General features: G+C 36.3%; 2 protein-coding genes across 3 annotated transcripts in view; one reads left to right on the top strand and one right to left on the bottom strand.

Moving 5' to 3' along the window:
* ITPR2 (inositol 1,4,5-trisphosphate receptor type 2) overlaps positions 1-21,236 on the top strand; it is a 561,528-nt gene that overhangs the window by 239,039 nt on the left and 301,253 nt on the right. For both annotated transcript variants that reach the window (XM_001363065.4, XM_056799421.1), the window contains 5 exons: positions 9,732-9,925; positions 13,557-13,686; positions 15,354-15,411; positions 16,520-16,685; positions 17,983-18,156. In XM_001363065.4, the coding sequence (XP_001363102.1) occupies positions 9,732-9,925; positions 13,557-13,686; positions 15,354-15,411; positions 16,520-16,685; positions 17,983-18,156 (722 nt within the window). The remainder of the gene's footprint in view (positions 1-9,731; positions 9,926-13,556; positions 13,687-15,353; positions 15,412-16,519; positions 16,686-17,982; positions 18,157-21,236) is intronic.
* SMC1A (structural maintenance of chromosomes 1A) lies at positions 587-8,038 on the bottom strand. Its single transcript, XM_001362187.5, has one exon. It carries the CDS (start codon positions 7,264-7,266, stop codon positions 3,565-3,567), a length of 3,702 nt encoding a protein of 1,233 aa, XP_001362224.1. The 5' UTR covers positions 7,267-8,038; the 3' UTR covers positions 587-3,564.

Here is a 21,236-nt window from a genome sequence, read left to right as displayed (position 1 = left end):
TAATCAATATTTTTGCTTCCTTTCCTTTAGTGGCATTGATAGTTCATAAGTTATTGTGCAAAGAAAAATGACAGTTGCCAAAGGGCTTGTACAAAGATCTCTCCTACTAATTCAAAATATTAACTCATTAAATAAAATTACAAGATCATAAATGAAGAATCTAATGAAGCTACAGAAATTTTATTTTTAACCTGGAGTTTAATGAATTATGCATCTCAAAAGATGGAATATTTTTACACATCTCATATACTAAATTTACTTTCTAAAAAACTAGAGTTGATACTGCTTTTAAATTGTTTTTATTGCAAATATAATTACTATTAAGAAAAAAATAAAACACATCTGCTAAATGAGCAATAAAACATTACATAAAGCCTTTAGCATTTCACAGTATATAACCATGTGAATTAACAACAAATAGTTTTTAAAATGCTTTTGTTCTTCCCCCCACCCTCCCCAAGTCTAAGGTTCTGCTTCTTTTGGCTCACCTTTCCCTCCTTTTGGAATAATTAACTAAAAAAAACACCCAAATCATCCTCTCTTCTGGTCAAATTAAAGTTTATGAAATCAAGCTCATTGCTAGGCAGTCAGTAAATAATAAAATTTTTATTCAGAGTAATGATAAAATAGTTTCTTGTAATATGTTGAGATTGTGATCTGCATCTGTGGAAAGAATTATCCATACCAATAGTTTCAAATTCAAATTTGCAGGCAGCATATTGACTCAGAAAAAACACAATTTAATATTTTCTAGGTTGTACTGTATTTTTATTTTGTTAAATATCTCCCAATTACATTTTAATTAGGTTTGGGTCATAGTAGGGAATTTTGTGGCTAGAGAATAAAACTTTTTGTCTACATTAATGGAAGTTCAAGATATTAATTTTTTGTAGGCTTAAAAAAATTTTTTTTAAAGTGTGACCTACAAAAAATATCTACTTGCTCAAAAATGGAAGGCAACTGTATACAATTGTTTTTCTTGCTTATCTTTACCTTTTTTTAAAAAAATAAATTAGTTTATTGGTATTTTAAAAAACTTTAGAATACCTTCATTCCCAATATATCCTTGGCATATACCAAACAGTATGATCTTTGGGTTGAAGGGTATGGGCATTTTAGTCATTTTTTTTAAAAAAAGCATAATACTAAATTAACTTTCCCAGATGGTTGGATCTGTTCACATCTCCACTAGCTCCCTAGACCTGGACTATTTCCCTCTTTATATCTTTGCCAATTTACTAGATGTAATGTAAAAGTTGGTTTTTATGTCATTATTGGGGAATTGGAGCATTTTTTCATATAGTACATATGTAATAGTTCCTCATTTGAGATATTTTTTATAACCTTTGACTACTTCGTATGTATATTCATATATATTTATATCCATAGACATCTTATAATTCACAATACATAAACTCTTTGATGTAAACACTCTCCCACCTGCCCATCAATGTTTTCTTACAGAGATCATGGGTCATACAAAAGCTTTTCAAATTAATGTAAATGATACTATTTTTTCTTTTACAGTCACTTCTATGCATTATTCTTCCCTGTGAGGGATATTTGATTTCATTGCCTTCTTTTTTAAGGGATGTTCTTTTATATCCATTTTTGAGCTTATTGTGTCACACACATATAAGGTGTTTGATGGACTAAGACTAATTTTTGCCAAACTGCCTTTCAATTTTCCCAGCCCTCTGTCAACAGAGATATTTCTCAATTTGTACCCTCGGACTCATTCCATACTGGGTTATTTCTGATTCTTCATCTAGTCTGTTTCACAAAACTTCTACTGCTCTATAATATAATGTGAGGTATGGAAATGATACTCACCCTTCATGTCTACTTTTCTCCCACATTTCCTTCAAATTCTACATATTCTGCTCTTCCAAATGAATTTTGTCATTCTTTATTTTTTCAGTGTTGTAATTCCCTTTAAAGTCTGAGGTGTTTTTATATAGTAGATACTCCCAGGTTATTTTGAATGGAATTTCTGTATGTAAAAATCCTCCTGGATCATGAAATTTTGGTTTTCTTTGATTTTTTAAACCTTTTCTTATGCTCACAGACCTAGAGCAGGAAAGGACCCCTAATGTCACAAAGTCTATGCTCTTCCTTTTACAATTGAGGAAACTTTGACCCAAAGAGATTAAAGAACTATCAAAATGTTTACGTGGATATTAAAGAAGTCTTCCTATGCCAAATTCTGAACTGCTTATATTGTTCTTTTTTCTCTAGCCATTGCTTACCTTTTTTATCTTTTTGTTTTCATCTTATTTCCATAAATTTAAATTTGCTGCTGAGTTAGTAGACACAGCAAAATATCTTTTATGAGGATTACAGCCTTTCTGTTATTTGTATTTATAAATGATGTTGAAGGTGGCTTTTCCATTTTGAGTTTTTCTGGCCTACTTTTTGTTATACAATTGAAAAATATAATGAAATCCCACCCTTTTGTGGTATCTAGGTTTGTGACATTTAATAAGGAGTAATAAAAATTACTAGGAGTGGAAAAGAACCAATGGCAGACTATTAAACCTATGATTCACATGACTTTTTTTTTTGGTTGTAATAATCTACTCTTTAAGCAACTCATAATTACAGTTTTACTATTTACAAATTTGTTTCATAGGATCATAAAAAACATCATGACAACATATGAGAATATATAGGGAACCCCAAAAGTATTAGTGAAGCTTTGAGCTTGAATAGCTAAGAACTGTTCTCAGTAGTTCTGGGACACCCTAATATTATTCCCATTTTACCCACTAGAAAATTTAGAACTTGTGTCTCAGTGCTCCTTTTATTATACCACATTGCTTTTCATCACCACCAACAAAGGCTTTCTTATGAGCAATAATTCTTTTAATTCTGCTGATAACATATACTACATAATTATTTTAGTTCTAGACTCTAAATAAAAACTGGGGAGTTTAGACAACATCTATTCTTTTTGGAAAATGAGTTGTCTGGGATAATTTTCTGGGGAATATAATTTTGATTGAGCCCATATACACTGCCCACAGCCACATGTCACTGGGAATTTCCCACCTTTCTAAAACAGATCTAAAACTTATTTTTATTATGGACCCTTTTGGCAGGCTGGTGAAGCCTATGGACCCCATCCTACATTTCTGTTTTAAAATGTGTAAAATACGTAGAAATAAAATACAAAGAAAGCCAATTATATTGAAATACATTTATCAAAATATTTAAAAAAACACACATAAGTTCACAGATACCAGATTAAGAACCTCTATTCTAAAAGAAAAATTCCCAACTATTTCAAGGTAGAACATAATTCTTAGAACCCACTGAGGTTAGGACTGGAGAGGAGTAACAAGGCTAACTTCCCCCTATCCCAGTGCTGAGATGCAAACCCCCTCCCCCCCTCCCCCATACAGCTTTGTTTTCTTAAATGGTAATAAGACCATGATTCTGTATAATAGGATGGATATCCTGTATCTCACAGGCCTGCAACATGATTATTTAACAAATTGGACAATTAGGATAATTAATCCTGGTCTACAGCTCTGAGGTACCACCCTATTTCCCTAGGCCAAACTACTGCTCATTGGGGTTGGGGTTGGCATCTGGGTATTTGGTAAGGTCAAATGTCAGTACCTTGCTGATAACACAGTCCCCTTGCTCAGGATAGACACCAATCAGACTCTCGGCCTTCGTATAAAATTCTTCCTTCAGTGAAATGACAATAGCTTGAAAGTTGCAAGTTGACTGTTCTTTTATATAGTTGGCAACCTTGCCAATATTGGTGTTATCTAATGCAGCATCAATCTCGTCTAGGACAAAGAAAGGAGCTGGTTTGTAGCTATGGATGGCAAAAAGCAAAGCAAGAGCTGCTACAGTCTTTTCCCCACCAGACAGGTTGTCCATGGGTCGGAAGCGTTTGCCAGGGGCTACACAGTTGTAATTGATCCCATCTAGGTAGGGTTCCTCTGGGTTCTCAGGCCCCAAGAAGGCCTGAGCACTGCTGTTTCGGGACAGGGCTTTGTAGATCTCATCAATGTTGGTAGCCACAGACTCAAAACAGGCATTGAAGCGATCAAAGCGTTCCTTTTTAATCTGCTCAAAGGCATGCTTAGCTTTTTTGGCCCGCTTTCGAGCTGCCTCAAACTCATCTGATGTCTCCTGAAACTTGTCCCGCACACTCTCCAGTTTTTCCATGGCTTTCATGTTAGGTGCTGCAATGCGCTGCAGCACACTCTGCTGTTCAGTCAGTTTTTGCTGCAATGTGTTCATCTCCTGTTTAATCTCCTCTTCAGCCTGAGCATCTTTGAGGTCCTCACAGAGGTCACTGTAGTCAATCTCAATCAAGGCCTCACGGGCATAGATATTGGAGGTTCGTTGAGAGCCACTCCCAGACTCCTCCCCTTGGGAGCTCCCCTCTTCTTGACTAATGTCATCCATGGTGCCTTTGGCCAGGGGCAGCTTGATGTCCTGCATCTTGCAGGCCTGCAACAGATTGTGCCGGTCACTCCGCTTCTGCTCTAACTTTGTCTCAATAGCGGTTACCTCCTTTTGTAAGTGGGTCATTTCTTTGTTGGCCCCACCCAACTTTTTTCGGATCTCCTCCATCTCATGGTTTTTGTCATTGACTTCAGATTTCTTTGCCAGATGCTGGTTCTTAAGGTCCTGTAGCTGGGCCATGGTTTCATCGATTATTTTCATGTGTCTCTGCTCCTCCTTTTTGAGCTTTTCAATTTCATTCTCATCCTTCTTTACTGTCTGCTCCCACATATGAACCTTATCCTGGTCCTCTTTTAGCTGGTTTTTCTCAAAATCTAGCTGAATACCCAGGCGAGTCTTCTGGTTCTCAAACTCAAGCCGTTTCTTGGCTATTTCATTTTGCCGCTTCACTTTCTCTTCCTCAAATTCACGAATATTGCGAACTCCAATTTCTCGGCAGAACTCCTCAAATACCTCATCTTCTACCTGGTTCATCTTTTCCTTCAAATCTTTCATCTCTCGTTCCCGGCCCTGGATGATCCTTTTGATGTCATTGATACGGGGTCCAAAATTAGCTAGCTCACTCTCTAGCTTGGACTTTTCCTGTAGGTTAAGTGCAAGGTGCCGGGTCTTTGTCTGTTCCAGGTCACTCTGGGAGTACTTGAGCCTCATTTGTAAGCCATGAGCCTGAGACTGTACCTGCCTCAGCTCAGCCTCCTTCCTCTTAGCTTTCATCTGTTCCTTCAGCTCCTCCGTGAGGCGCTCTTTCTTCTCCTTCAGTTTGTCAACTGCTTTCTCATCCCATCGGCGGGCCTTGGCTTTGAGGTCACTTGCTCCCCCAGAGATGACACCAGACTTTTGGAAGAGTGTCCCATCTAGTGCAACTGTCTTATGTCTCTGGTGGCCACCAAAAGCAATGCGGCGGGCATCTTCAACATTGTCACATACCAGAGCATTGCCACAGGCATACTGTAGAGCCTTCTTGATGTGTGGTGGCTCATAGCGAATAACATCAATTACCAGCTTGGCCCCCTTCAGTTCCCTAAGCTTCTCATCTGTTGGTTTCACCTCTAGGTAGTCAAGTGGTAAGAAGGTCTCAGGCTCCCCACGCTGTTCCTTGATGTATTGAATACAGTCCCGGCCAGTTTTCTCAGAGTCCACAATGATGGCATCCATATTTTTGCCCAGCACCTTAGTTACAGCAATCTGGTACTTCTTCTGTGTTGGCTGGCATAGATCAATGAGACGGCCATAAACAGAACCAGGGTAGAGGCGTTTGATACTCTCCATTATCTCTGCCTTTCTTTGCTGTCTGCTGCTCTCCTGTCGGTCTATTCTGGCATCACCAAGTTGCTCCATCACTTGATTCAGCTCCTTGTTGATTTCATCAATGCGCTGTTTAGCCAGCTTAACCTCCTCAGTTAGTTCTCCCTCTAGTTTTTTCTGTTCCTCCAGAGACTGCTTGCTGGTGGTGATGTATTCTTCCAGTTTCTCAATTCGCTTTTGATTCTCTTCAATTTCCCTCAGTTTCTGTTTGATCTTGGCCTCAGTCTCAACTTTCTTTCGCTCCTCTAAGTCCAGTCGGTCTTGGTCAGCCTTCTGGTCACGATTGAATTTTTCTAGCTCCTGGGCCAAGGTGGCTGCTCTTTTACTGGCTTCCTCCTTCAGCCTGTGGTACTTCTTTACTTGGTTTTCCTCCAGAGTCAGGTCCCGCCCCTGGCTCTGGCTCTCTTCCTCCATTCGATCTTCAAATTCTTGTCTTGCCTTCTCTACTGATACCATTTCTTTTTCAAGTTCATCCATATCTCCTTTTCGCTTCTTATACTGTTTCTGGGCATTCTGTAGAGACTTTTTGGCAGCTTCCAGTTTCTTAATTTTGTGTGAAGTATTTTCCTTGGCTTTAATGTATTGGGGCCGCTTCTGGTTAAGCTCTGAGTCTTTCTCCTTTATCTCCTTCTCAATTTGCTGCTGCTCCCGCATCATCTTGCCCAGCTCTTTCTTCTTTTCCTTTAGCTCTTCTTCCACTTTGTCCATCCGCTTCTTTTCCTTGTCAATCTCTTTGTTCTTGGAAGTGAGTTCCTTGTTTAGTTTCTCAATCTCCATTTCATTGTGATACAGTTTGAACAGTTGCAGCTGCACCTGTGCACGAACAACCTCATCTTTCAGCCTCTGGTATCGGTCAGCCTCCTCTTTCTCTTGCTTGGCTTCTTTACGCTCAGCTGCAATATTCTTCTTTCGGTGGTAATTAAACTGGGTATCTTCTTCAGCCTTTACCATCTCCTTCTTCCGCTTATCATATTCCTGGGCCAGTTCCCCTGAGCGGCTAATCTCCTCAAACAAGGCTGTCCGCTCCTTGGGGTTCTTCATAGCGATAGACTCTACAGCACCCTGGAACACCAGGAAGTTTCGGGCTTTGATGAGGATACCCAGTTTCTCCAGCTCCTGGCTGTATTCAAGTAGCTGGACTACCTTGTTATTGATTTTGTATTCTGAAGAGCCCCCCACAATTATCCGGGCAAAAGTGCGGTCTTCACCACTGTCCTCAGAATACACCATGCTGACTGCTGCACGATTGGCGGCAGGCTTGCCCACGGGGGCCCCATGGATCAGATCCCTCAAGGTCTTTACACGCAAATTGCTTGTCTTTTCACCCAGCACGAAACTGATAGCGTCCATAAGATTCGACTTCCCTGAGCCGTTAGGCCCGATAATGGCTGTGAACCTCTGAAAAGGCCCGATGATCTGCTTACCCTTGTACGATTTGAAATTCTCGATTTCGATCAATTTTAGAAAGCCCATGGTGATGCAATGGGAGGCAACGCGGGGCTGCAACACCAGGAGAACGCGGGGGCGGAGGGAGGCAGGCGCGCGGCAGCAAAGAGGGTCCGCAGCAAACACAACCACCCAGATCCCGGGCGCGAATCAAATCTCGCGAGACGAGCCGTGCGCGTCTCCGTGAGTCCCAGCCAGCGCGCGCGCGCTTATCGGAAAAGACAAGCGGGCTCCAATTAAACCCCCAGATTCCAGTACTCGCCTGCCTCCTGGTGTGCACTGATGAGCAGGGTGAAGCCAATTCTCTTTCTCTCTCTCCTGATTTTTCTCGGCTTGGTGCTCTTCTGAGCTCGTAAACCCAGGAAGGGACGGGGGAGATAACCCCGCCCGCTCCCAGCGTCCTCAGTACTTGCTCGCCTTCTGCGCTTGCGCCAATGAGTTGGGCGAAGCTCTAGGGACTGTCCCTTTACGTCACCCAGTCTTCTGTCGTGCCCGCCCAATGTGTCCCGTGCGCATGTGCAGACTGACAAGGAGGGGGAGGAGGAAGCAGGAGTGGTTCTTTGCTACTTCTCCTTGGTTTAGCACTTCTCCAGACTTCTGTTCCTATTTCCTTTACCCGCCTCTTCTCAACAGACAGGCAGCTGTTTATCTCTCGGGACCCGGGCTCCTTCTTCCTCTCCATCTCACCACTCCCTACTTCCTTCCTACTCTTCCCCTCCCCCCCAGACTGTCTCGCTGTTTCTGTTTCTCTGTCTCTATCTCTTTCGCGCTCTTTTTTCACTTTCCTCCTCCCCTGCCACCCCCACCCAGTCCTTTCTCTCTTGCCAAACCTTTCTCTTACAGTGTCTATTTGTATTTGTCAGTCTCTTTGGAGCTCCCCTCCCCTCCTCCCTTTCCCCTGTGAAACCAGTAGATTCGGGGGAAAAAAATTGGAAAGATTTCACTGTTTGTGTGCTAGAAACAGTGAGGTATTGTGTGGGTGGATTTTTCTGATGGAAGATTTTCCAATCTCCAGCTCCTTTAGCAAAATCTCTACCAAACTCTTTGTTCCCACACTCTCTTTTGTGGTTTAATCTCTTGGGGTTATATCACATGTGCCAGGGCTGTCAAAATGATCACCTAAGATGCCTGAAGCATACTACTCTGAAAAGAATAGCTTATTAAATAGTCTTTGAAATATTTGTTTGGAACTCCACCCTTCTGCATACACAACATTTCTCTTAAATATATATAGTGCCATGTGTTAATTTTAAAAACTTACGTTTTCGTAGTATGGTGGCCTCTGAATTTTCAGTTTTGAAATCCATGGTAATTAAGAGCCTGGAAAAAAAAGGTTCACTTACTCCTAAAATTATTTTCATTCTCTTTATTTTTTCCATCTCTGCCCTTTTTTTTTATTGCTTTGAAAAGAGTGTTTCATTCTGTCCTGAAATATTTCCATTTCCTTCTTGGTTTATTCCCCTGTTTATTTAGGCAAAAAATAATTCATCAAAGTAGGAACCCTTTATGCCCTTGCCCAAAGTCCAGCTCCTTGAGCATACATGTAACTTCAGCAAAGAAAAGATTATTTCAATCAAACTTGCTTATCTCATGGACTTAGTGAAGTACAGATGAATTGAATGAATTGAATGAACCATGGGCAACTCAGTGGTGGAATTTTTGTCATTTTACTAACAAATATACCAGTGTGGAACTATACACAGGAAAAGAAGTAGATGGGAAGTGAGCTTTGTTGAATATGATCATATTTGTCACTAATTTGTTCAGCAGTTATTCTGGATTGCTTTTGTGTGACTTTTGCATAGTAGTTTTCAATACAAATTGTATAATTTCCTAACAACCAAGTGTTTTTGAAACAGCCAATGCTTAATGTAATTTTTTATTTTTTATTTATTTAAAAAAAAAGCAAATGAGGCCCTTTGCCTACGGATAGAATCAAGAATCATAATTTTCCAGACTATGGGTAAAGCTTGTTCTATTTTGATGTAGGCAGAGCTACTTATGACAGCCTCATTGTTCTATTTGAAAATGCTTTTTTTAAAAAAAATAACATTTGCTAATAAAATACCTGGAATTCTGGATTTTTGGAATATCTATTTTTGACAGCATATATGTATATGCGTATACTTACATGGTATACATTTTTGTTGTTTTAGTCATGTCAGACTCTTTGTGACCCTATTTGGGATTTTCATGGCAAAGATACCGGAGCAGTTTGCCATTTCCTTCTCTAGCTCATTTTGCAGATGAGGAAACCTAGGCAAACCGGGTTAATTGACTTGCCTAAGGCCACACAAAAAGTATTTGAATCTAGATCAATCCTAGGTGTTCTATATAATATACATCCACACATTTATAAAATATGATGTTATTGTTTTATTTAATGGCATTTCATATTCTCCTAGCAATCCTTTCAAATGTATATTTTACCTGATAGATTTTACAACTTTCTGTGGACTCTGTGCTTGCTTACTGTGTTTTTCTTCTCCAAGGGAATAATGTAATGCGAACTATCCATGGTGTTGGAGAGATGATGACCCAAATGGTACTCAGTAGGGGATCTATCTTTCCCATGTCTGTGCCTGATGTACAGCCCAATACTCATGCAATCAAACAAGCAAGTACTATTGATAATGAAGATGTAACTGTTATGGACACAAAACTAAAGATAATTGAAATTTTGCAGGTAAATAATTTGATGAAACAAGAACAGCTACCTAATGACATAGATTTGGCTGATGATCATATCAAACAGAGAAGGAAACCATTGTAAATTGTAAAATGTTATGTGTAGAGATTATGAGAGCTCATCTCATTACTCTGATCTTTCTCCCTCATCTTTGCCCTAACCTTGCCACCTGCTACATGTAAGCTCATATAAAGAATGTGAATATGTTTTAGATTATTTTATTTGTTATGTTATATCTCATAATGGAGTTTATTCAATATTATATGTTACTTTTTATTTGTTATAACATACAACTTAATTTTTTTTTAATTCCAGAGATATTTGATAGCAAGAAAAGTCCATAAGAATTCAATGTCTATACTAATTTAGGTCTGATCACATTTGATCTTATTTTTTGACGTAGATAAAGCAAAACTGGGAGGGATAGCTAACACACTTTCTAGCCTCAGTGGACATTACTCCCCCTACTGCATTCCTCAACACAGCCAACTGGTCTTCTCTTTTTCCTTACACCTGAAACTCTTATCTCCTGTCTTCATGCCTTTATACTAGCTGGTATGTACTGTCTTATTACTTCTGCTTCACAGAATCCTATTCTTCTCTTAAGACACTGTTCAAACACTTTTGTAAGAAGCCTTTCCTGATCCCTCCAACTATTGTTATCCTTACTCTCAAACTGTTCTATTTAAGTACTTTGTATAGATTTGCATTTATTGAGTTTAGATTTATACTCTATAAATGAATACATGATGAATGAATAAGTATTTATTAAGAGCTACTATGTACAAAGCCCTGAAGATACAAGAAGAAAGAGAGATAGTTTCTGCCCTTAAGTACTTTCTAATGGGGGCACATTACATATGGGAGATTTCTGTTGCAAATCAAATGGAAAAGTTTCCATGGTCCTTAGGAGGCAGCAGCAAAGCAGATAATAGTGCATCTTCTTATGTAATCATTAATGCTTACAATAATTACATTTGTTTCTGAAATCAAAGTGTTGGACTGTACCACAGATTTCTTTAATAGATCTTCAGTAGATGTGGCCTTTCAAGGAGGCTGTGGGGGCACCTGCAGAAACATCTTTATAGAAGTTACTTTCAAGAATTGTAACAGTTGCAGCCAAGGTTGCAGTAGGACCCTTGGCTCTGTATGTAGTTTTTTACATGGACTTCTTGTATCCCTCTTTAGTATATAAGGTCTTTTTGTGCAGGAGTTGTTTCATTCTTTGAACTTGAATTTGTGATTAGAACAATATCTAGCACATTAGTTAATGATTAATTGACATCTATTCATTCCTTGAATCGGGGAATCCTTGTAAGTAGTGTTCTAGCCCTAACTCTGGCTGGAAAACCCCCAATCCAAAGTTCTGTTAGGTAGAGCACAGAAAAATGGCATGCAATTTTTCCATGGTTCCCAAACAGTTCTTTGATTTATAATTTATAGATATCACTAGAGAACTGGTGGGGACCTTAGAGGTCATCTAATCTAACTCCCTCATTTTACAGATGAAGAAACTGAAGTTGAGTGACTTACTCAAACAAATAGAGGCAGCTACATCCTTTAAAACCTTGAAATCATCATTTATATGGGAACTGATGAATAACAATGCCTTGCAGCCCCCCTGCCTTCAGATGCTTGTCCCTTTAATGTATGTACTCCAGGACCTTTATGTGTCTCTCCTTAAGCCCCTGTACCCAAGGCACTGCTTTTCTCTTCAGGTTGCTATTATCTGTGTTTTCCACACACATATTCATTTTTATTTCTCCTTTCAGTAAATAAAATGTATATACCTGTGGAGCCAGACCCTTATATTTTTATTCCTAGCATTTAGCACAATGCTTAACTATACAGCACACACTAAATCAATGCTTTTATTCATTCATTGGCAATATTAATTAATTTTGGTGTTAGTTATCTTCATTTTGCCTACTAACTTTTTTTCTTCCTTCTCTTGATCATGATCTTATTGAAAGGGGTGAGAGAGCAGCCCTTCTTAATCATTGCTGGGAAAACTTTACTCTTACATGTTTCTCTCCTTTTTAGGCAAAAAGGGAGAGGTGCTTAATCATACACATAACAATAATAATTTCCTATTATTTCCACATCACATATCTTTGGTCTAGTCATCTCCTTAGGGGCTACCCACACTTTTTTTTTGTCTTCATACTTTTGGACCATGCTGTTTCCTCTTATCGAAATGCCTCTCAACTGCCTTTTAGCCAATTCAAATTTTAATAATACTCCAGGACATCTTTTCCATGAACCTTTGTTTGACTACTCGAGGCCCTACAGATCTTTTCCTTGTCTGAACTACTATTATCTTTATAGCAAGATCTGTCCAGTACAGTTCAGCACTAAATTATCTTGTTTATTGTATGTTAGATCAGGAATCTTTAGTTTGAAAGCTCCTTTGTAAAATGGCAGCTAGGTGACATAGTGCTTCACTTAGAGATAGGAGGGGTTCCAATCCTAACTGAGACACCAGCTCTGTGTCCTTGGGCAAGTCACTTAACTTCTCTAGGGCTTAGTTTTTCACTTTCCTCATCTATAAAATGGGGACAATAATAGCACCTACCATACAAGATTGTCCTGAGAATAAAATGGGTTAATATATGTAAGTACCTTGTAAATCTTTAAGTGCTATTATAAATTTTACCTGTTGTTTTTTTTATAGTGAGGGAATCTTTTATACTTCCATAGTATCTAACAAATAAGCACATAGTATATAAGGAAATAGTATGGTTCAGTGGAAAGAAAGCTTGTAGCCAGTGGAGCTGGGTTCAAATCCTACCTCGATCACATCTGTGTGATCTTGGACAAATCTTTTAATTTTTTTCATGGTCCTCAGTTTCCTCATCTGTAAAATGTCCTCAATGTCCTCTTTCCAACTCTAACAGATGATCACATTATCCTTAATAAATACTTGTTGATTGATATCTACAGTCAATAGATGAGTTATACACTAAAGTAGATAAATGACAAATCCTAGTTGCATTCATCAATCTTGTTCTGATCCTGGACATTTTTAATGGTGTGTGACATGTACCTGACAACAAAATTCTCCATTTGGACTATGAACCTAGACTTTGACTCTCAGGTTGAGTTATAGATGCCAGATACCTAGCATCAAAACCTGGGAGGACATGCAGATCTTTTCATAGCTTTTATAGCTGAAAGACATAGCTTTCAGTGCATTAACAAGGGATTTGATTCCCATCATCCTTTCTTAAGGATAAAAGAAATCTACCAGTTATTCAGTTACAATATATATCACTACTACTTCAAACAGATTAACTCAGAATCTTCATCTGGAGAGTTTCACCAAACAGTTGTACTTTGATACTATAGTAGAAGATACTTGGAAAGTCATTTAATACAATTATTCTCATTTCCCAGAAAAAAGCATTTAATTTTTAATGACTAATCAATGTGATCTTTTTGGAATTTGTGTAAATAAAAGTATCTTGAATCTTAATATTAATGGCATTGACTAGAATGTTAGTTCATTTAGCATTCTGATACTTTATGCTGTTAGTCTTCTGAAATGAACTAAATAATCATAAGTCATTAAATAAAGTGCTGAGTAATATAAAAGAAATTTATGCTGTTTTTAATCTATTTCTTATAGTTTATTCTGAGTGTTAGACTAGACTATAGGATCTCATATATGCTGTCTATCTACAAGAAAGAATTTGGAGACAATAATGAAAATCCTGAAAACTCTACTACTACTCCCCCTGACACACCACTTTCATCAGGTATTGTTTCTTATATAGATTATTCCTAATCTTTAATTTTTAAGAAAAATTTTAAAGTCCCTGACATTCAAAATGATAAAGAATACCAAGAGTGTGTGAAATTGAGTTTTGGTTTTACAAAAGATGATTTGCAGGAACAGCTAGATGGCTTAGTGGATTGAGAGTCAGGCCTAGAGATGGGAGGTTTTGGTTTCAAATCTGGCCTCAGACACTTCCCAGCTGTGTGACCCTGGGCAAATCACTTAACCTTCACTGCCTAGCCCTTCCCACTCTTATGCCTTGGAACCAATACATAGTATTGATTCTAAGACTGAAGGTAAGAGTTTTTTTGTTTTCTTTTTAAGGTGATTTGCTATTAAAACCAGGGAAAATTATTCAAAATTCCTAAGTCTCAGTTTTTACATTGAAAAGCTAAGAGTAGAAAAAGCAGTCTGTCTCTTGGGGATCTTCAGGGAGACAGAACAAAAAAGATGGGCATACCAGTAATTGTAAATTACCTTACAAATACAGAAAGCTACATAAATAAAAATATAAGAATACTGCTTTTTACCTTGTGGAATATATGGCATCTATAGACAACTGGTAACAATTTAATTGAAGAATTGATCAGTTAATACAGGCCCTATACAGGAACTGAGGTTTGTAGCATTTATATGAATCCTATATCCATCTTTTAACCATAGTCACGTCTTGAACCTTGGTCTGCCTCTTCCAAAGTAAAGTCAAGAATGCAAGGAAGAAGAGGAGAAGGAAATGTAAACAACCAGTTTAGAAAAGTGAGAACAATGAATATTAAAGCAAATGCTATTAGAGGCTCCACTCTAAGCTTTTCTAAGCTAAGTTATTTCTATGGCAGGGCATATATTCTATAGAATTTGCTTTTATATTTTCCCAAAGCACTGAACTGTAAAGAAACAATATTTCAAGAATAACATGTCAACATCAGCAATTGACTGACAGTTGCAAGAACACTGATATAACTATTGTTGGATACCAGACTGAGCTTCTGTGAAAGGTTTTGCAACACCTATGTTCTTTTTTTGCTTCCTCACCTCTAGGAAAGTTGATTTGTCTATTGATTTTTCTTTTATTAGAATAGATTTAATTTATGTGGAATAAATTGTTTTGTTACTTTCTTTATTCTTTTTCTCCTTTTTAGAAATTCATAACCTGAAATTAAGGAAAATGTGTATATTTAAAGTCTAATCACCTTATCATAAATATATATATATATACATATATATATATTTACCAATGTGGGGTGGGAGAGATGTTTATGGTAATTGGTTTCTATTTTTAAAAGTAATGGATAAATTCTAGTAAGAGATCCTGTTGTTTGTAGGCAGAATATAAAATATTATGCTTTATCTTTTTAAAGAGTAAGAATCCTATCTTTTTGCACATTTGCACCACTAGCAACTGTCATATAATAATACTTTCAGATAGATATTTTAGATAAAAATTCATAAAAATTGTAATTCAGTTTAAAATTTTGTCATCTACAAATCTTTAATGTTTATGTTGTGTCTCCTCTTTATATACAATTTAACGATTCTATAGGCACAGGGAAATTTTAAAAATAGAAAATATTAGTAGGCAGCTTAATAATATTAAAAACAGGTTATGACTCTTGATTAGAATAAATTTTCTACCCTTCATCTTTGTAGCTATTGTTCCTGATATAGATGAAATTGCAGCCCAGGCAGAGACCATGTTTGCTGGGAGGTAAAGTTAATGCTTGCTTTTTTATAATTTAATAATAAAGAGATCTTTTTATTTAGATTGATAGTGATACTTAACACTAGTATGTTATTTTCAGGTACTTTCATTCCTTCCTTCTTTCTAGACCATCTGTTATATCCACACAATACAATTTCATTTAGAAAAGAAGCTGCAAATTTCATATAGAGAGAAAAAGTTGAGGTTTTTTTTTCTGTCAGATGAAGAAAGAATTAGATGAGATCCGAGTATTCCCCCTAAATTCTTTATCTACATTTTCTCAAACAGCTACAATATAAGAAACCACTATTAAGTTCTATTGCTGCAAAATTTGTCCAACTGAGAAAATGTTATTTTACTATATCTTTGAAATTTGAAGTTAGAAATTGGTTTCTTATACCATTATTTCTATTTGATATGTGATATTTACATATTTATATATTTATTTATCTCTTTTCTGCCATTTGGATTACATAGGTGTAATTCCAGAAGTATAGTGCCTTCAGTTCATTCTACTATTTTAAGTTCTTTTTTTAGAATTAAAATTCTAATGTAGTTAAAGAATTAGTATGTTTGGGTATCATATTAATATGTTTCTTATACATATATTTCCATTTTTTTTAGATGAGATCTTTTCAGTTTCATTACACTAATTTTTCTATAGAAAATTATCTGGTTATTAGAGAGAAAAGATTATCTGGGGCCTGCATTTCCAGTGTAGGGAATTTGATTTCTAATAGGCATTTGATCTTATTTTGTTTTTTATAATATATTATATTGTTTGGGACCGCATTGGTGTTTTCACATTAAAGAAATTTTTTTATTCATGTGAAGTTGGCATCATCTTAATATTAGAATATTATTTCCTAGCCCAGTATCTTACACAAAATGGATGCTCAGTCAATATCTGATGATTGATTAATTTCCTGACATCAGTGTTAATTTATACCAAGAAACAATGTTCCTCTTCTCATCTTAGTTTTCTTATCTGTGAAATGAGGGATAATAAATGCCTGTTCACCTTCTAAGTTGAGAAATGAAGTAACATCTATGAAGAAGTTTAAGCTCTTCAGAAATGTAAATAGGATCCTAAAAATTATGTTTAACTTTATAGAAAAGAAAAAAATCCAGTACAACTTGATGATGAAGGAGGAAGGACATTTTTACGAGTTCTTATTCATCTAATTATGCACGATTACCCTCCTTTGCTATCAGGAGCCCTGCAGTTGCTATTTAAGCACTTCAGTCAAAGAGCAGAAGTTTTACAAGCTTTTAAACAGGTAAGATGAATAAAACACCAGCAAATCCATTAGAAGAATCCGCATATATTTGTTCATACTACAACATAGATTTAGAGGTAGAGGGGGTCATAAGGGCTTTTGAACTCAACTTCTTCATTTTATGAATGAAGAAACTGAGACACAGTGGATATTGCCCAAAGTCACAGAACTAAATGTCTAAGGCAGAATTTAAACCTAGTTTTTCCTCACTTCAGGCCCACTGCTCTAAACATTACCTCATGCTGTTTGCAGGGGAACTAAGGATTTATTTGCCCTTCCTAGAGTCTCATTCTACCCTTTAAGGACAGAGAGAGTTTTGCTTCTCTTCAAGATGTAGCATATCAAGGGGGCAGCTGGGTAGCACAGTGGATTGAGAACCAGTCCTAGAGACGGGAGGTCCTAGGTTAAAATCTGGCTTCAGCCACTTCCCAGCTGTGTGACCCTGGGCAAGTCACTTGACCCCCATTGCCTAGCCCTTACCACTCTTCTGCCTTGGAGCCAATACACAGTATTGACTCCAAGACGGAAGGTAAGGGTTTAAAAAAAAAAAAAAGATGTAGCATATCACAATAAAGTTGTCTTGAAAATTAATTTTAATTGATATCTTAAATACAGGTTAGCAGTATTTAATATAGTTCCAAGACTTTGCAAGAACATTTTCTCCTAATAAGACAGTGTTGCATAGTGGAAGATCTAGTTCAAGTCTCTTCACACACACACACACACACACACACACACACAGAGTCATTTGACCTTGGCTACCCCAGGAAACTGGATAAGGAAATAAGTTTAAGAGCAGGTTCTGATCTGCTTTGGTTGGGAACTTCCTCAAAAGGAATTCCATATGCCGATAAAATCAGAGGTTTCAGTCCAGAAAACAGGGATCTATGAAAGCATACTCATATTTGAGTAATGAAGAATATTCTATTCAAGTAAATATTTTGAAACACCACCTAAAGATATTTTTTAAGGAGTATGTTGATCTGATAAGTTAGAGATACCTTTGAGTAGCCAGTATTTTTATCTATAGATTTGCTTGGTGTTGCTGGCAAATGCACAAGGAATATTTTTATAAAGAAAGAGTAAAGAGTTGTGGAAGCCTTGTTAGGTTTCCAGATATTCTCAAACAATGAATAAATGAGAAAGTAGAAAGTATTTATTAAACACTTGCCATGTGCCAAGAACTTTGCTAAGTTCTGGAACTACACATGGAAAAAGAAAGACAGCCTTTGGTCACAGGAACTTATTGGGGAAAAATACATGAAGAAATTAATAAATTAAATTGTTATATTTTTAGGTACAGTTATTAGTATCTAATCAAGATGTAGACAACTACAAACAAATCAAAGCTGACCTAGATCAACTACGACTGACTGTGGAAAAATCTGAGCTGTGGGTTGAGAAGAGTAGCAGCTATGAAAATGGAGAAATGAGTGAAAGTCAAGTAAAAGGGGGAGAAGAGCCAAATGAGGTTTGTTTTAAATTTTTAGTTCATTGATAGTGTTTATTTTAGAGTAAGTTATATAATTTTTGTGAGATAACTCTATGACAGTCTGGAAAGTATTAACTTAATGTTAACTGGTTAAAATATGCCCTATTTTTCACTTATTCTATAATTCCCACAAATTCTAATGCAGAGATAATTTGGATAAAATATGTATTTTAATTAGCTTGAGCTTTATCCTCGATACAGTAAGAAAAACTTCTAAGATCATCGGAGCTCAATTATAGCTGCTTTTTGGCACATCAGTACAAGGAATACAATCCCCCCTCCCAAGTTTTTAATTGGGATTAATTAAATTTGCAAAGAAATAGTGAAACAATCTCAGACAGTTCTATAGGGATCAGGTTTTCACCCCCTGAGTAGTAGTGATAGAGAAACAAATTCCAATAAAACCCACATTACAGGATGAAGAGGGCATTGCAAAGACCTTGACACATACCCATGGTAAAGATTGGGAGAATTCATTCTTTCAGTGTTTGCCATTTGACTTTTTCAGTCATAGCAGAAAAAGTCTTTTTGAAGACATCTGGTTTTTATAGTCAGCCCAAAAGCTGAGTTGTCCCTGGGAAATCAGGAATCCCTACTCAAAAGACTCCATTCCACAACTTTGAGCAATTTCAAATCAGTTCTGTACTCTTAATAGTTCATGAATTTCTCTTATTGTTCTCAGAAATACACCAAGATGACTAGGCTCCTGTAGAGTGCTATTTTGAGGTTAATATACATGACTTCTTAGGTTCTCTTTTTTTCTTTTTCCATTTTAAGAATTGTCATTTCATCCCCATGACGAAATATTCACTTAACCCAGATATGCCTCCTCAAACTTTCCAAAGTATCCCATCCTTTCATCACCTCAGCTGAGAACCTTGTTTCATATTCCACTGAAAAACAATTGAGGTTTTTTTCTGCAAACTCCTGTTTATCTCTTCCTCCTCATCTGAAATTACTCAGATGTCTTGTCCTAGTATCTCCTTCTTCACTCCTGTCTCACGTGAAGAGATAGTTCTTGCTAAGGCAAAAATCCCTTTATATGCACAAATGATCTCATTCTATCCTATTTTCCCCAACAATTATTTTATTTTTTCTGGCTCCCTCACTGATCTTCCCTTTCTCCCTGTTCCCTGACTGCTTCTTGTTGCCTACAAACGGCATTTTTAGCCTCTATATTATTGTTGATTACCCAGCTTTGAAATCTAGAATTCATTCTTGACGCCTCACTCTTTCCTACCTCCCATATCTTTTGCTAAGTCTTATTGTGATTTGTTATGTTCCCATATCCTCGTACCAGCATTTATGGATTCAGTAAATATATCTCAAACTCAGAAGTATTCTGTGACAAAATTAGTTTGTGAAATATTGCAATAAAATATGAAAAATCTGCATAAACTAAATCCACAAACTTCCTGAATCAATATTTTGTGATGAGTAGATAATAGATGTCAGAAGGGCAGGGTTCAATATAATAAATTTTCTTAATAATTAGAGGTGTACAAAAGTTGAACAGGATGTGAGTTTCTTTTCACTGAAGATCTTCACAAATCATCTGGGTGACTACTTTTTAAGAATGTTTTAAATGACATATATGATACTCTGTGCCTTAGACTCTTTAGATGACATTTTAGATTTCTTCAATGAGATTCTGATTACCTAATCTATTTTCTCTTTCTTTCCCCTTGCTACTGTATATATAGCCCTTAGATAGTGGTCTTGGATAGTAAGAGAGATAGAGTTGAGCAGTGACCAAGCTTGAACCCTTTAACATAGAATAGACAGATTTTGAATTTCACTATTTTGTCTTAATGTCTCTTTTCTCTATCTTCTCATCACATCAGTTATTGTTGATGAATAGGAAGGAATGAGACAGTGGTAGATGGAAAGCTAAGAACTCAGGAGTTCCTAGGAACCAGTTGAGTAGTAACAGTTCCATGCCTACCTTCCAGCCATCTTTACTGGTTAATATATATGAATTAAACAATGTGTAATCATAAAGACAATATAGTAAATAATTAATAGAACTAAAATTCATTCATCCGAATGGTTGAAGACCTTGTATTACAGCTATGTTTCTTGCCATTAGTTACCAGATTAATTGGTTATTACTTTGAGTCTTCAGTGGAAACACATTAGAATTTTATTATTTCTTAAAAAGTATTTCAGAATTCATAAATAGATCGATATCTCAAATTCAGGTTTCTAGCTGACAAATCAAAAAGAAGATTTTTGCTAAAATAATATTTAATGAATTAAGGAATATATAAGTAAATTAGAACAGAGAACATATTACTTATCAGATTTATGGATAGGAGAAGAATTTATGAATAAACAAGAGATAGAAATGACTATGAGATGTAAAATGGATAATTTTGACTACATTAAATTAAAAAAGCTTAGTACAAATAAAATGAATGTCGTCAAAATGAAATAGAAGGTAGTAAGTCGTGGAAAAAAATTTATAGAGAGTTTCTTGGATAAAGGTCTTATATTTAAAATACATAGAGAAATTTGTAAAGGAGGGAGTTAAATTTGTATTTTAATGTCACAAACAAATTAATTTTTCTAAAAGAAAGGTAAGCAGAAAAAAGATAAAGAAATAATAAACATAAACAACTTTAAAAAAGAAAAAAATTTTGAAATTCTTGTTTGGGGAAATTAATTCATGTATCATTTATGATTTTTTAATGATGTTCTCCTTTGTTCTTTAACTATTTTTTTTATTTCCTCAAATCATTTATTGCCTATATTAGAGAAGCCTCTTCGCAGGTCTGTCTCAGTTTTCTCATCTATAAAATAGAATTGGTAATAACCCCTCCTCTCCCAGGGTTGTTATGAGAATAGCATGAGATAATATTTGTAAAGTAATTTGCAAAGGTTAAAGCACTATGTAAATGCTAGCTATCATCATCATAATCATCATTGTCTCCATCAAGTTTTCTGAAAGAAAATAAAGAATTTGTTGTATCAGAGTTTGACTGTCACAACTATTGTTTCTTCACCAAAAATTGTTATGAGAATCTAAAGAAGATTGCAATTTCAAATGATGAATGTGC

The sequence above is a fragment of the Monodelphis domestica genome, chromosome 5 (assembly GCF_027887165.1).
Source record: "Monodelphis domestica isolate mMonDom1 chromosome 5, mMonDom1.pri, whole genome shotgun sequence".
In the NCBI taxonomy this organism is placed as follows: Eukaryota; Metazoa; Chordata; class Mammalia; order Didelphimorphia; family Didelphidae; genus Monodelphis; species Monodelphis domestica.
This window is presented reverse-complemented; position numbering and strand designations above follow the sequence as displayed.